This window comes from Carassius carassius, chromosome 24, assembly GCF_963082965.1.
Source record: "Carassius carassius chromosome 24, fCarCar2.1, whole genome shotgun sequence".
NCBI classification, from domain to species: domain Eukaryota; kingdom Metazoa; phylum Chordata; class Actinopteri; order Cypriniformes; family Cyprinidae; genus Carassius; species Carassius carassius.
In genome coordinates, this window is record NC_081778.1 from 11,755,331 (window position 1) to 11,771,686 (window position 16,356).

At 39.2% G+C, this 16,356-nt stretch overlaps 3 protein-coding genes and 1 non-coding gene across 4 annotated transcripts; 3 read left to right on the top strand and 1 right to left on the bottom strand.

Annotated features, from left to right (window-relative positions):
• Positions 1–1,087: 1,087 nt before the first annotated feature.
• Positions 1,088–2,705, top strand: LOC132102808 (ribosomal RNA small subunit methyltransferase NEP1-like). The gene is made up of 5 exons (XM_059507467.1): positions 1,088–1,274; positions 1,394–1,495; positions 1,720–1,861; positions 1,974–2,182; positions 2,315–2,705. The coding sequence occupies exons 1-5, from the start codon at positions 1,125–1,127 to the stop codon at positions 2,426–2,428; spliced, it is 717 nt and encodes a 238-aa protein (XP_059363450.1). The 5' UTR covers positions 1,088–1,124; the 3' UTR covers positions 2,429–2,705.
• A 549-nt stretch (positions 2,706–3,254) lies between these two features.
• Positions 3,255–4,025, bottom strand: LOC132102809 (general transcription factor 3C polypeptide 6-like). The gene has a single exon (XM_059507468.1). It carries the CDS (start codon positions 3,936–3,938, stop codon positions 3,396–3,398), a length of 543 nt encoding a protein of 180 aa, XP_059363451.1. The 5' UTR covers positions 3,939–4,025; the 3' UTR covers positions 3,255–3,395.
• Positions 4,026–4,447: 422 nt separating this feature from the next.
• On the top strand, positions 4,448–13,698 carry LOC132102811 (probable 28S rRNA (cytosine-C(5))-methyltransferase). The gene is made up of 16 exons (XM_059507470.1): positions 4,448–4,627; positions 5,062–5,189; positions 5,313–5,352; positions 5,479–5,537; positions 5,625–5,842; positions 6,869–7,085; positions 7,183–7,382; positions 7,688–7,777; positions 10,036–10,123; positions 10,220–10,360; positions 10,552–10,691; positions 10,872–10,961; positions 11,093–11,215; positions 11,598–11,695; positions 11,813–11,949; positions 12,029–13,698. Exons 2-16 carry the CDS (start codon positions 5,084–5,086, stop codon positions 12,463–12,465), a joined length of 2,184 nt encoding a protein of 727 aa, XP_059363453.1. The 5' UTR covers positions 4,448–4,627; positions 5,062–5,083; the 3' UTR covers positions 12,466–13,698.
• LOC132103808 (small nucleolar RNA SNORA29) lies at positions 7,480–7,621 on the top strand. The gene has a single exon (XR_009423471.1). It is a non-coding gene; the product is annotated as a small nucleolar RNA SNORA29 (small nucleolar RNA).
• Positions 13,699–16,356: the final 2,658 nt, after the last annotated feature.

The window sequence follows — 16,356 nt, forward strand, 5'->3', positions numbered from 1 at the left end:
TGGAGGCCAGGTCATCTGGCGCAGCACCCCATCACTCTCATGAGAAGGTGTGTCCAAACTTTTGGTCTGTACTATATATATATATATATATATTTCAGTATATACATATTTTCAGTATATATATATATATATATATATATATATATATATATATATGCCCTTGAGCAAGGCATCGAACCCCCAGCTGCTCCCCGGGCGCCCCAGCATAAATGGCTGCCCACTGCTCCGGGTGTGTGCTCACAGTGTGTGTGTGTGTGTGTTCACTGCTCTGTGTGTGTGCACTTCGGATGGGTTAAATGCAGAGCACAAATTCTGAGTATGGGTCACCATACTTGGCTGAATGTCACTTCACTTCTTCTTCCACTTCACTTCTTATATATATATATATATATAATGGCAATTAAACACATGTACAGTACATACAAAATAGGCACTGACCAAACAATATTAACAATTAACAATTCTCAGAGGCAGACATAGTTTCAATTACAATATGTAACAGTGATGTTATACATTAAATGTACAATCGCGAATTGCAATAATAAAATAAAATAAATAATAATAAAAAAGAACGAAAGAAAAAATAAAATAAAAATACATTAAATACAATTAATATATATATATATACATATATATATATATATATATATATATATATATATATATATATATATATATATATATATATATATATATATATATATATATATAATAAAAAGCAATTTTTGGATGGGAGATCGCCATGAGTGCAAAATGAATGGGAGTCTATAGGGCTAGACGGCTAAATTTGTCCCTTTCACCCGATTGCCGTTGAGAAATCTCAGATCTGATTATAGGTTTTGCAAGTTCAACATGGGTTATAGGTCGAAAGTTGAATGAACGAGTACTTATGTCATTTCGATTTCTTACTAGACAAAAAATTCTATCTTGAGAAAAGTGAATTTTGAGGGGTATACCGCCATTGACCTCCATTCATTCTGCACTCGTCCTGTGAGCGCCCTCATATGGAATCAGATTGGAACTGCCACCAGTTCTGATAAGACCGTAATGCCGTCATCAGCTAGCGCGATTCTGCGATTCTCGTTGTTGTGACGCACATTTCATGCGTCGGAGTTTGTGTCAACATGGCTGCACGCGCTGGAGACAAGCGTGGTCTGGAGCATTTAGATGAATATGATCCAAAACAGGCAAAACAGCAAAAAAGTTTGCAGGAGCAGATGTCGGAAAAGCGTCTTGTTGTCGTTTTAGAAGGAGCGACGCTTGAAACCGTGAAGGTAAAGGACAACTACGCAGCGGATCGGGTGCTATTCACTGGGATCACCACTACCGTTAACAATAATACTTCTCCTAACTGTATGTGTCAGTATTTAAATATTAGCGTATCTCTATGCAGGTTGGAAAGACATTTGAGTTGCTGAACTGTGATCAACATAAGAGTATGATCATAAAGAGTGGAAGAGACCCAGGGAAGATTCGCCCTGATATCACACATCAGGTAAGGTCTTCAACTCTTTTAATGAGACATTATTGAGCAGATACACGATGGGTTTAGTTGAAAAAAAAAAAAAGTTACAACTTCTTATAAATGTTTCGAATGCACCGAGCATAAAACCTTGTAAACGTGTTCTGACAACTAAAACCGTGTGATTTCAGTTTAAAACTGAGAGATTTTTATTTGTCCCACATCTGTCCTCTGATGTCCCATCTGCGTTCCCACAGAGCCTGTTGATGTTACTGGACAGTCCTCTGAACAGAGCTGGACTGCTTCAAGTCTACATTCACACAGAGAAGAACGCTTTGATCGAGATCAACCCACAGACGAGAATTCCTCGCACTTTTGCACGGTTTTGTGGACTAATGGGTAAATTCACTCTATTTGCATATTTACTGTAATCAGCAGTCAGTTCAATGTTTTCAGTGTTGTAATTCAGAAAGATTCAGAGTAAGTTTATTTTCTATTTGTCCTCGTGTAGTCCAGCTGCTGCACAAGCTGAGTGTGAGAGCGGCTGATGGTCCTCAGCGTTTGTTAAGGCTGATTAAAAATCCAGTGTCGGACCACCTGCCAGCTGGATGCCCCCGATACTCAACATCGTTCAAAGCAGGAGATGCTGTGTGTCCCAGAACAATGGTCCCTGAAGATGGACCTGCCGCTGTTGTCATTGGAGCGTTTGCACATGGCACAGTGAGTCTGATTCTGCTTCTCCTCTCAGCCAAATGAACCATATTCTCTGTGCATAGAGAATAATTTCAGAAATGTGCATTGTGTCATCGCTTTTGAAATCAATAATTGATCTGTTTCTCCATCCTGTCATAGGTGAATATTGATTATACAGAGAAGACGGTGTCCATTAGTAATTATCCTCTGTCTGCTGCTCTGACCTGTGCCAAAATCTGTTCAGCATTTGAGGAGGTCTGGGGAGTGTTATGATGAAAACCAAAAAGTTATGAACTTTCATGTTTCTGATTGAGGAACAGGCCTTTGGACTGCGTTCGGTGTGTGTGCGTGCGCATGCATGGCCCACTCCTTTGAGCAAAAATTGTGTTCTATGATTCTCCACAACAGAGGAGAAAATGTATTTTGTAACAATTTTAACTCCCACTGAAGCAAACAGTTATACCCTTTAAAATGTGGGGTATTAAACCTCAATTGCATAGTGTATATGTCTATACATTCAGTAATAAACTCATATTTGCATTTAAAACTATTTCTGATACGTGACATCTTAGTCTCCTTTACCGTCAGATCTGCTTTAGATGTTACTTAAAGGTCTTTTTTTGTCTGTCTAAGCTTGATGTTGATTTTTCCTGCTGGGTTTGTTTTCTTTCCTGTTTTTTTCTTGTTCTTTTATGACACTTGACACCTTTTCGAGTGGGTCTCATGCTCTCTTGGTTTTTGCAGTTCATTTGAACAGTTCCTGCTGCAGCTGTTGTTAAGTTGGGATGAGTTTGTAATTTTTCGATTATTTTGGACATTATTTTTTTTCCCACATGCAACACAAAAATACACTATTATACAGAAGACGATTAGAGCCAAGCAATAATAAACCATTGTTTAATAATTATGTATTAATTGGGTAGCTATGCTATAGGGAGGGCTTTGTTGTCCTAATGAGGCAGCGTCTATTCAATAATAGTAATAAATAAAACACTTGACACTATTGCATTCTGTTATTGTACAATACTGCGGTGCAAAAGGTGTTCAACCTGAATGATTCAGAAGCGAGCCACTGATTTTAAATAACTTGGATCATAGATAGAAATAGATGTGCATCTTTAATAAAATAATATGCAAATGGAACAGACACATAAACTAGACTTATGTAACCAAAATACAAAACCATTTCTATTAAGCAGAAACCGATATGTACACGATGCAGTATCTACATGAGCAGAGATCAATCTTCCAGGAGCGCGGCTCGCGCGTCGGTCTCGGTCTCCTCCATCTCAGCCGCTGATTCGTCGCTCATCTCGGGGTCCTCGCACTCGTTAGATTCGTCCAGCACAGACTTCTCCATATCGAAGGGATCCAGGTAGTGACAAACTGCGCTCTTCCTGCCGAACGATTCTTCGTCGTTGAGAGTCATCACCTCTATTCCGCTAGAGACGGGCTCGTCCTCCTTCCTCTCCGACAGAAACGTCCGCTGAAGCTTTAGTTTCTTCATTGTGTGACCTTTGTATTTAAGAGCTGAACTAGAACCTGCACCGACCTCTTCAAAGATCACGCAGGTTCCGATGGCATCCTCGTACTCCCCGGCGAACAGATACCGACCCAGCTGCATCACGGGCTGCTCGCTGTCGATGTCCACGATCTTACACGTGCTCTGCCGACTGGAGATTACATCCGAGCTGATCATCCCAGACAGCTCCGCCACAACCAGCTGCTCCTCTTCCTCCCACTCGTCCTCCATGGCTGTGTCTGAGGAAGCAGTTATGCTCATATAACTCTTTGAAATGTCATACAACTCATGACCTGAAGCCCTCCAACAACTTCAAGTAACATATTGCTCTCGCAGAATGCGCGCGACGGAAGTAATGATCGAAGGTCCGGTTCATGTACATGAATCGGTTCTTTTGAACAGATCGGTGTAAAGAACTTTTGAAACGATTCATTAGTACTTTGTCTGTCTGTCTGTCTGTCTGTCTGTCTGTCTTTTTATTAGTTCTTGATTAGTCTGTTAGTCCATTTACATCACTTTAATTTTACTTTGGCCAAAAACGGGTTTGCGCATTTAATGAATAAATACTCTTTAAAATAAAAAAACAATCTCTGTTTCATACGAACGTGTTGGTCGGTTATTAAAGTATTTTTTATATAAATAGATTTTTTCATATCTATTTAAACCTCGGTTGACCTGAAAAATAATAATAATAATAATAATAAAAACAAACAAATTAATAAATCAACGGATTAGGAAAAGATCCGACTCCAAAGAGTGAATCATTCATCAATCGGGCATCGCTAGCGACTTCCGGGAATCCAGCGTGTGCTGAAGTCACACGTGCGCTAGTTCACAGCAGAGCGCGAGAGACACATGCACTCCGTCAACTTTACTAAATTAAAGGTACAGTTTCTCTCTGTGTCCTAGAGAAGACCAGAATAAGCGCAAGAGCGTGTTTTTCTTCAACGGTAAGTGTCTAAAGAGTTTTTTAATCGGTTCACAATAGGCTAGTCTCGTAGTTTGCAGCAAAGTACTAGTAAATGCATCGCAGATAACGTTATGTCACATCTTAATGTTTTCTATCTAAATATGATATTGAATTCGCTGTAATAATATAAACATAATGGGTTTGCATTTTAATGGCCTTATGAACACGTATGTTAGTGTTACCTGTGTAAAACACTGGAAGCTGCTTCACTCTCTGGCCATCAACCAGCCACCTCAGTGAAAGTTGTGTTTGTCACGATTACAAGCTAGACATCTGTTTTAATACAAGGAACGTATGTATGTCAGTATGAAAGACACACTGTCTAGATTTAAGTTTTTCTGCCCTTAGAAATATGGTATTTCTATTCTGGTCAAATATCTGCTTGTTAATATTTTTCTTGTGTTGTTACTGTAGAGCATCTTTGTAGGTGTCAGTCATGGGCAGGAAGCTGGACCCCACCATCAAGGTGAAGAGAGGACCTGGACGCAAGGCCAGAAAACAGAAGGGAGCAGAAACTGAGCTGTCCAAATTTTTAGTTGATGGTAAAAAAAAAAAACATTCTCGGAGTGATATATCTATTGGGTTATATTTTCTTGTTTCACTTATTCATTGTTTATATGTTCATATATCAAATGGAAATGACAATGGTTATCCTCTATTCGCAGATGATGGGCCAAAAAAACTTTCAAGCAGATCAAGAAAACGGTATGTTTCTTTTAAATGATTACTTTTGAATACACAATGTTAATTATTTTGTCATATTTTGGTATCTCCGTGATAAATGCTTGTGAAAATTATAATTATTTTTTTTCTCCCAATAAATTTCAACAGAGCTGTAAAAAGAGCTCAAGTGACTAAAGAACCCAAACAAGAGGAAAAGCCTAAAAAAGGTATTTAAACATTTAAAAATTATATTATAATGGCATTACGAGGTTTATGCACCCATGAATTTGTAACTCAATGGTTTATTAATTCAGGATTCACAGATGAGAATAGTAAATGGCTAAAACCAGCGCAGAGGAAGCGAAAAATTGAACAATCTGAAGAAGATGAGGACAGTGACAGCCAATGGGAAGAAGATGATGATGAAGAGGGCTTTGATAAAAAGGAAATGGAGGAGGAGTATGATGATGATGAAGATATGGTTGATGACTATGGTGCTGATGAAGGGGATGAAGACAGTGATGGAGAAGAGGTATGATTTCAAACAATGAAAAACATTTGTATGACTTTCCATTTCTATATGAGGTAAACTGGAAATTATCTCTAAAGCAATTTTAGCTTCTCTTACTTTGCTTGAGGTTTATTGGTTACAAAATGGACTATATCCACGGTTACTTCCTGGTTTTGGATAAGCAAGCTCAGTCATTTGCAGTCAATGGTCAAAATCAGCTGTGCTATAAGGGAAGCACCCTTTGTTCGGTTTCTCCACGTAATCCATTCACAATTTGTAGAAAAGTTTGGTTTGTGTAAGAGGAGCAAACGTTCACATATACAGGTTCAGGCATGACAAACGCGAGTGAATCGGCTTAATGGTTCTGCGACTCATTGCTCTGATTAGTGATAACTGTAGAAAGGAACAAAACATCTGATGAGCCGATATCAAAAATAGAGGTGTCCAGTTTAAGAGATCCTTGTTAACAAACCTACAGCAGGAACACGTCTGTGTCATGTCATTTTCATCTTAAAAGTATTTGTTTACCACCAGGGCTCGCGTTTTTGACTTTTTTTTTTTTTTTCTGTCATCTCCCTGAATGAAATGCAGGCTCGGCATTTAAAATGGTATGTTGTTTAATAACATTAAACTGTATGTTAATGCCGCTTTCATTCATGGTGTTGCAATTATTTTGTTATTATTTTAATTTCTGACAAGAACGAGGCAGGAGAGAGTGTCTCAAGAGTCTTTACCTACCTTTATATTAACCACATCATCAAATGATGCTCATCAAAGTTTACGAGCTTGGCTTATCTTTATGCAGAAGTTGTAAAGAACGCTCCGTGCAAATGGCCAATTGGATTTAAAATGTAAAATATATTTAGTCACTTCACAAAATAAACAACCAACAAAGTGAGGCTGAAGACATTTGTAGCATACTACCATTTGAAATATTTGTCATTTACATACGGTTATACACTATAAACACTGTTAAAAAAAAATCAGCGTAGTATTCTAAGCGTAGGCCTTTCCTTATTGTAATCTTCTCACTACTTGCCCTGTCAGCTTCTGCCAATTGAGAGAGCTGCAAGAAAACAGAAAAAACAGACCAGCAAGAAACCAGAGAGTGACGACAACGATGAGGATGGAGAAGATGATAATGATGATGAAGAAAAGGATGATTTAAAGGACGATGAGGAGGAGGAAGAGGATACTGTACAGGCAAATATCGATGAAACTGAACAATTCAAACTTCCAGCTGCAGCGGAGCGAGCGAAGGAGGGTGAGTTCAACTCTTAGTATGTCAGCAAACTATAGAAATTCACAGCTTTTATTTGATCTTAGTTTATTTTAACCCTCTTAATCTCTCTTGTGTATAGGTCTTTTAGCGATGGACCTACAAACCATTCATCAGAGGATCAGAGATAATGTGGATGTGCTGTCTCACTTCAGTGAGAAGAGAGAAGAGGGTAAAGAGAGATCGGAGTATCTCTCTCTGCTGCGCTCTGACCTCTGCACCTACTACAGCTACAATGAGTTCCTCATCAGTAAACTCATGGACCTTTTCCCTGTCTCTGAGGTGTGTGTGTGTGTGTGTGTGTGTGTTCGTATCTGCTAATGAGGAGTAACTTGGCACGACAGGTTTTATTACAGTTTAAATCGCTGAAGTAGAGATGCTTCCTGTTTTAGTACCACCCATCTGCTTCCTCACAGGGTGTGTGGCTATGCTAACAGGACAGAGGAAGTGTCTGTCAAGATCTGAAGAGGTGGAAGACCACACCCCCTCCACCTCTATATGAATTGACAGTACATCTATATCAGAAAATAGCTGTCTTTGTAAAACTTGTATTTAGTTTGAAGCACCGATACAATCTTCTATTTCAGCTGATTGATTTTCTTGAGGCCAATGAAATCCAGAGGCCAGTCACCATCAGAACCAACACCCTGAAAACCAGGAGGAGAGACTTGGCTCAGGTCGGAAAAATCTATTTTCCTTTAACCAAAATGTTGTGATATTTTGTATTCGAGTCCCATTTAATTCTGCTGTGATTGGACGGTGTTAAACATGGGCTCCAAAACATGATCAGTTATCACGTCATCAGAGCTGGTTGCAAAATGCATATGGCCGCAGTGTATAAGTAGAATCAATAATGTCATGTCCTGATAGATCCGAACAATGTCAAAAGGCCGGCTATCTGTCAATCATTCATTGTGCAAAATATTGTAGGTGATGTGTGGCTTTTAAAAGAAATAATCACCTGAATGAGGCATGCAGATCTGAAGTTCAAATAACATTGATTAAAATTACAGCCTCTCACTCAATTTCTTGTTTGCTGTGAGACTAAATTTGGAAATATATTTGGATAAATTAGGAACTAACTGCTTTTTCATCAATAGTGTACATATCTGCAAAGCACTGCTCACACAGAGGTCACTTCTAAGCCAAAAAGTTTTCTATCCGTCGATTCTGCACAACTTGCATGTCAAAGTTTAATGCACCTGAAGATAATGTGAAATCTGTGTCTGGGTTTCTGTGGGTCTTGTCCTTCCACATATTAAGATCTGAAAAAGGTCTTAAATCAGAGCACAAAGTCTTAATTCATAAAATCATGGCATTAAAGGGTTACTCAGCTCCAAAATGAAAATTGTCATTAATCACTTGCCCCCATGTCGTTCCAAACACGTTAAAGCTTCGTTCGTCTTCGGAACACAATTTAAGATATTTTGAATGAAAACCGGGAGGCTTGTGACTGTCCCTGGACCTTGACAGTGTAACTTACTTGGCAGTCTATGGGACAGTCATAAGCCTCCCGGTTTTCTTTCAAAATATCTTAAATTGTGTTCCGAAGACGAACAAAGCTTTTACGGGTTTGAAACGACATGGGGGCATGTGATTAAAGTGTAACTAAACCCCTGCTCAGAGCCTGACTCCACCCACTGATAATATTTGGAAAGTGGGCAGATCACAGCGGAGATAGAGGGGACGAACCGAGAGCGGGGCTGAGCGAGTGCGGCGTGATCCTGAGACCCGCAGTGACTGATTGATTGACAGCTGCTGTCAGAGACGCTAAAATGGAGAGTGACTGTAGTGACGCAAGTAGCTTTGCAACAGAGCGATCATTTGAAGTAGAGGACTTTTCTCCCCCACTTTCACCTGAAGTGGAGGGTGTCGAGGTGTCTGTTCATATCAATTCGAGCCACTGGCTCAAACTGCGCTCTTAACTCCCGCACCGCGTCGCTTTTCAGCGTGAGCTGTGTGGCGAAGCCCATCTCCACCTCCATTGCGTTGGAGAAGCAATCCCGTGTAAAATGCAGTTTGCACACTCGAGCTCTAGGCGGGAACTTGCGGTCTTCCAGGCCAAGTGCATGCAACCACTTGCGCCTAATTTTAAAGTCTGCTGGTAAACTATGCAGTCCAGCAGTGCTGTCGCAACCAGCAACACACTTCCCGTACCATCCTGACCACAGTACTAAATACAGATAAATCTACGCTAACTTGAAGATCTAAATAACTATATAATTGCTATGCTAAATAGATGCTATAATAGTCTATCCTGGTCGTTACCAATACTCGCAATTCCAGCTCCTGACTCACGACAGTGATTTTGATGGTTTTATACTCTCAAGGGCGTGGTAACTCGTACCAAGGGACGTGGTGAGCTGGAAACCGCTTACGTCACCTGCCACCGCAACATCCAATAGGAAAAATCAACTGCAGTAGCCACCGTTCAACCTGAAGAGGGCAGCACTCACACGTTTTTACACCATATATTGTAGAATTAAAACACTTTATACTCAAATGTCAAAAAAGTTACTTGAATCAATGAACAGCACTAATAAAGCTCCATTCTTATAGATCATTAACTAAAAAAAGTTGGTTTAGGGTTTAGTTACTCTTTAATGACAATTTTCATTTTGGGGTGAAGTACCCCTTTAATTGCTGCATGCATTGCAAAACAATAATGTCCTTCACCGTATTTTTTGTATTGTTTTCCAGTACAAATATCTAAACCGCCTTAAATCAAGGTACATTTACCTGAGAAGCAAAATATGGAAGATATTTATGAAAGAGAAAGAGCAAGTTTTAGAGGCTGGCTATTTTGATACCAGGTGTCTCACCTGAGCACTTGTGATTGGAACATACAAAAACAACACACATTAACAGGTAAAAAAAAAAAAAAGGCATTAATACAGATGTCTCGTGTAATCTAAGTGCTTGTTCTTTAACACAGGCTCTGATTAACAGAGGAGTGAACCTGGATCCATTGGGGAAATGGTCTAAAGTGGGGCTGGTTATCTATGACTCTTCTGTTCCCATTGGTTAGTTCGTGTCGTTTCAAAATAACACTTTTTTTCATTCTCCATCCTTCACGACTGTAAGCACTGATGTTTGTTGTAATCCTCTCTTTTCTATAGGAGCAACTCCAGAATATTTGTCAGGCCAGTACATGTTACAAGGTGCATCATCGTTTCTGCCTGTAATGGCGCTTTCTCCCCAGGAGGGGGAATCAGTGCTGGACATGAGCGCCGCTCCAGGAGGAAAGACCACATATATGGGTGAGCATATGCTTCTCTGTGACAGTCACACCAACTGCTGTGTTATTGTAACGTGGCTAATCTCTGTTGAGCCTTTTTATTTTTTATTGGCACAGTTGACACCAAAGAATCCAAGTCCAGCATTTCCACAATGTTAGATTCAAATGCTTTGAGAGTGTGTAAAGACAAAATGTGTATCATTTGTGATGCAGCTCAGCTCATGAGGAACACAGGCATGATTGTGGCTAATGACGCAAATGTAGACAGGCTGAAGAGCGTAGTGGGAAACATCCATCGTCTCGGTGTCACTAATGCTGTCATCTGCAACTATGACGGCAGACAGTTCCCCAAGGTCCGCACCATCCTTTTTTTTTTTTTTTTTGCATTCAGTTAATCATGTTGTTTCATTAACAGTTTTTTTCTGTTTTTGGTACTTATCAGGATTTTTTTTATCACATGTACATATACATTTCTATACAGTTAATATGGTTAGTTATGTATGTCTGATCAGATGTTTTATTTTGAATAGTAGGTGATGGGAGGTTTCGACCGAGTACTTTTAGATGCTCCTTGTTCGGGGACAGGAGTGATCTCCAAAGATCCAGGAGTAAAAACTGGCAAAGTAAAATAATTTTTTCTCTTAGTGGCATTTGATGATGAAGCTTTTTAAGACCAGCCTTTATTCTGAAGACTTTTTTGTTTCTTTAATGTGCATTCTCCATTGAAAACTTAAAACATCTCTCTGTTTCTCAGGACGAGGCTGATATTCTTCGCTCAGCTCACCTGCAGAAGGAGCTCATCCTGTCTGCTATTGACTCCGTCAATGCTGATTCTCCAACTGGTGGATACCTTGTTTACTGCACATGCTCTATTATGGTTAGTCATAAATCGTCAGTCACATTATTGCCATTATAGGTTGGCTGAAACCAAATTGAAAGTGTTGGAAGTGTTAAAAAAATATTTTTACAGACATTAGTTTTAGGTCACCAACAGCAAATACGCAACGTTTGAACTAAGCCGGAGTTGATGCAGCAAAAAGGTTTTCTATTTCTGTCTGATTTGACGTGGACTGATGCAGATGGTGAATTTTAAACCAGTGTGCTGCAATGCAACATTTTTAGGAACAGTGGGAGACATGGATGTCATAATTGTATGAGTTGGTATCTGAAAACCCACTGAAATGTCTAGATGATTGCTAAAACATGCTCATTTATTTATTTATTTTTTCTTATGAAGATTTGATTTGTCTTGTCCATAGGTAGAGGAGAACGAGTGGGTGGTGGACTATGCTTTAAAGAAGAGAAATGTAAAGCTGGTCCCCACTGGACTAGACTTTGGCAAGGAGGGATTCATCAGGTAATGAATGAGGCCTTATTTGAGATCCATCTACAGCAATAAAGCATGTACTCTTACAAATTAAGTTAATGAGTTTGCTAGAGAAAGTGTAAGAAATGATGACGTCCCTCTCCACAGATTCAAAGAAAGACGTTTCCATCCATCTCTCAAACTGTCTCGCCGATTCTATCCTCACTCCCAAAACATGGATGGATTTTTTGTGGCCAAGCTAAAGAAGCTGTCTAACGCCATCCCCAGCGCACCGAGAGAAACAGGTGTGTAGTCATTTCCCATTGGTTTCCACATCTTGTTTGTTTTCTGATTTGATTTTAATCCTTTAAACGTATTCTTCAGAAGATGAAGAAGAATCTTCAAAAACGGAGACAGCAGCCTCGATCCAGAATCCAGAATCTAAGCAACAGAAGCTCAATTCAACGCCAAAGAAAAGCAACATGGGAAAGAAGCAGAAATTAAAACCGAAAAAATCTGAGACGCCCATCATCACAAAGAAAGCTGGAGTGAAACCTGAGAATAAAAAACCTGATGGTCCCAAAAAGGCCAAAATTGCTAAGTTGGATGGTGAAACATCCAAAAAGAATGAGAAACCTAACAAAATGCAGAAGGTAAAGGAACTGAATGGAGATTCAACAAAAGAGGTAGTGATGGAGAAGAAAGAGGAGAGCCATTTTGAGAAGAAGAACAAAATGAAAAGAAAGAACTTGTTGAAGAAGAATACAAACAGAATGGGGAAAAACAAGTTTAGGAAGTTAAAAAGTGTGGTTGGACAGTGAAATTCAGTCTCTCATTGCAGTGTATTGACATGGACCTGTATGTTCAGGACTGGGATCTTCATTGACTCGACACAAGACATGAAGTTAAACCAATCCCAGCTTGCTGTCAGGGACTTAAGCATCATCCTTTAGAAATGTACACAATGATTTTGTGTATCTTGCTTCTCAAGACTTTTGTTATGAAATGTTATAAATGTATATTTCATTGTCCGTTTTTATGGATTTTGTTTTGAAAAAGAAACATTTAACTGAAATACTGCAAAGGGATGTGAGTATGTGGTCTGTTTTCCTGTAAGATTGAGCTTTTTTCTTACATCTATTAAAAAGAAAGATAAAAAAAGGGGTTTGGTGTCTTAAAAAGTGTAGTCTGAAACGTACTGAGGCGATAAGCAAACTAAAGTTATTTTAGTTGTCTTTAACCTGACCTTTCCTTTTAGCTTTTCAGGAAGTCACCTCAGAAATCAGATCAAAAACTATTGATGTAGAAGTGAAATGTTCCCTTGAGCCTGAGTGCATCACGACTGCTATTCAGCAGCATCTATTGACTCCACTTTTCACATCGCTTCGCTCCCGCCATAGAACATTAATCAGTGCGCAAAAAGTTTTCTTCGGGTTCAAATGGCTAAAATGCTCAGCAGATGAAGTTCAGCAGTGTGCGATCTATCTTTCTTCCCACCCGTCTGGCCTGGTGCCTGTGTAACCATGGTAACGTACTTATCGCATCGTGAAGCCCTGAGCTAGTGCTCTCTGAACTGCGATGCTTTCTCTGTGCTTGCATGAAATCCTTCTCTCCCTCCATAAAAGATGGCCCAGAACTCCATAATTATTGCCACTTGTTCCTCCCAAAGCGGTTCTGTTGAAATGTAGCACATGTGTAGGCAAAGCGTTTATTTTAATCACATTGCAGTCATTACATGCAAGGAGATTATTTAAGGTTGTGGCTGAAGGCTAGATGAAGCAATTCAGCAGACTTGTGGGTAAAGCGCTTCAGATCACACTAGTTTGACACCCCACTGATTAAGTGGCATTGTAGAATGGTAATTATAATGATCACCTTGCAGAGGTAGAGTTATCCAGTCTAGATTTTATGAGAAATACTTCCCTTGTTTTGTACTGTTCAGAAAATCTGGTTGGTCACTGACAATGACAACATGCATTTCAAATCTAATACATCCAGACTACATGCATAACTCAACATATTAAACAATGGTTGTGAAGTATGTGCTTATTCAAATTAAATATCTACACTTAAGGATGGGGTTTCAGAAGCAGATAAATTCATGAGGGTCTGCAGGGGTCTTCTCTATGATATTTCCTGTTTGTTTTTGAAAAGAGGGTCCGTATCATAGAAATGTGGGTCTTTTTTTGATTTGGGCTTGTAAGCCAACACCAATCATAACCAATCTAGCATAGCAACATGCTCACGACAACTCAAAACGTGTGGATGTGGAAGTAAAAACCACAATTTAGCACATGAAACAGATACTTAAATAACATTAATTCCATTGGCCTGGGGTGTTGCCTGTATGTAAATGTGCCAGCCCATCCGCCCCTGTAATTTATGTTCCGCTGTGTTTTGATTGCCTCAGTCTCTCTGTGGTGCATCTGAGCATGTTTGTTTCTTGTCGTGACTGCACAGTTTGACCGTATAGTTAATCCTCTCAATGCTGGGAAATACGCCCGAGTCTTCATTATATCCTCCAGCTGCCTATATCAGGAAAGACTGCAGAAACGTGTAGGCCTTCGCTCAAGTCTGTACCTGGGAGACGTAGCTGTCAAACCCAACTACACTCAGTTTCAGCCGAAGAATAGTTAAACCAAAAATGAAACATTCTTTGCTCGTTATCATTCCAAAAGCTTTTATTTAATTGTTAGTAATAATTTATGGCAGAATATTTAGGGTGGTCTTTAATGTGCATTTGCATTCTCCACTGTTTTTGTATGTAAACATGCGATATTAGACAGATTGTTTTAAAACAATTTAAAAACATTTTTTATTTCATTGCACTAGCCTGAAAAAAGCGCATCTCTAGACCTTGAGTTTTCATTCCACATCCCTGCATCTTGCATTTTTAAATGCAGAAACATATGAATGGCTGTCGGCTGTTTAAAACGCAGAAAGGATGACTTTTGAATCAGTTATTTTTTGATGATCAAAGTCGAGTTATCAGCTGAGTTTGAATTGAAAGGAGTGGATCCAGGATAAATGACTCATTCACTCTGAATCTGAATGAGTTTGATTCACCACATGGCACAGAGACAAACATATGTTCAGGTCAGATAGCAACAGGTTAACTGCTAATATTTACTGGAGCTTGACAGTTCCAATTCATTTTTCATTGTATGGTACTGTACAGCAGCATTCTGTAAAACATCTCCTTTTGTGCTCTAAAAGATTAAAGAGAACCACACAAAATGAGGGCAAACTTTTAATCTTGACATTTATTTAATGCACAATGCCATGATGTTCCCACAATATGTTTGTTTGCTTCCTGCAGCCCTTAAAATATACAGCACAGCTTGTTGATCTGTTTTTGCTTAGTTTTGTCCTGTGCACATGAAGGTGTCACAGCTGGGTCTGACAGAATCACTACCCATCTCAGGCCTTTACATCCTCTTTCTCTCTCTCTCTCTCTCTCTCTCTCTCTCTCTCTCTCTCTCTCTCTCACTCAATCTCACTACAAACTTTCTGAACTCTAAAACCTTTTTTTTTAAATGTAGTGCTCTTCTCAGGGTCTGTTGTCTTCTCACCCACCCGCACACCTACACAGACGATTCTGCCCACTCTTATTTCTCACCACACATGCGTGTACACTCACACACACACACACACTGCTAGATTCCCTGCCTACAGAACTACAGAAAACACACACACTCACACACATCCCACCTTCGCCTCTTTCTCTCACTCAGAGGTGACATGCTGGTGGGCTCTAGCCGTATCCTACCATACCCTTGTTTTTCATCCTTGTCTCATCCCTCTCTTTTCGCCCACACATCCTCCCACACACCTTCTCTCTTGGTCTAGCGTTCTCTCTCTGTGTCGCTTTGGCTCTTTCTCTGTCTCTTGAGTGACAGTCAGAAAGGACTGTTGGGGGCAATTACTCTTCTGCTGTTTTGATGAGTGCATTATATAAAATAAGCACCTTCTGCTGTCTGCAAGAAGCAGACATCTCTACTTCTGTGTGTGAGTCTGCAATCATGTCCTACAACTTGAATAAACTTCTCAAATCATTCTGCATAGCTGCTGTATAATAATGATGTGTATTAGTTTAGAATTTAAAGGGGTTATATAATGGCTGATGTTTTGAGATAAAAAATTCTAGTTAACTCTTTCATGGCCCTCAGAATATTTTTTTGTATGAATATCTGAACATGCTTACTTACATATGTGATTGTTTGTTTCTGCTTCTTCATCACTGTGTTTTGATCCAGGGATTCAATACTCTTTCAGAAGAATCATAATGACCTGGTCTCTTGATAATAACACCCTCTACTGTATACCAGTGCACGGAAAACCTGTGAAAGAGTTTATATAAGGGTTTTTGAAGAATAAACACAGTTTTTAAGTGTACCCAGGGGATCACAGAAAAATGTGATCAAACAAAAAAATATTTTTACAAAATAAATTTTCACTGTAGTACTCCCAAAGCATGCAATCTTAAATAAAAAAAATATTTACTACTAATTAATGAATACTATATTTGCTATGCAATTATATTTTTTATTTCATTTCATTTCATTTAATATGCTTATTGAATCTATTTCATAGTCACAGCCGCTTAGCTCCCAATTGAAAATTTTCTTAAAAGAATAGTTCACCAAAAAAAAAAAAGTGCCATAATTTACACACTTGTGTCATTCCAAACCTGAATGACTTTCTATGAACAT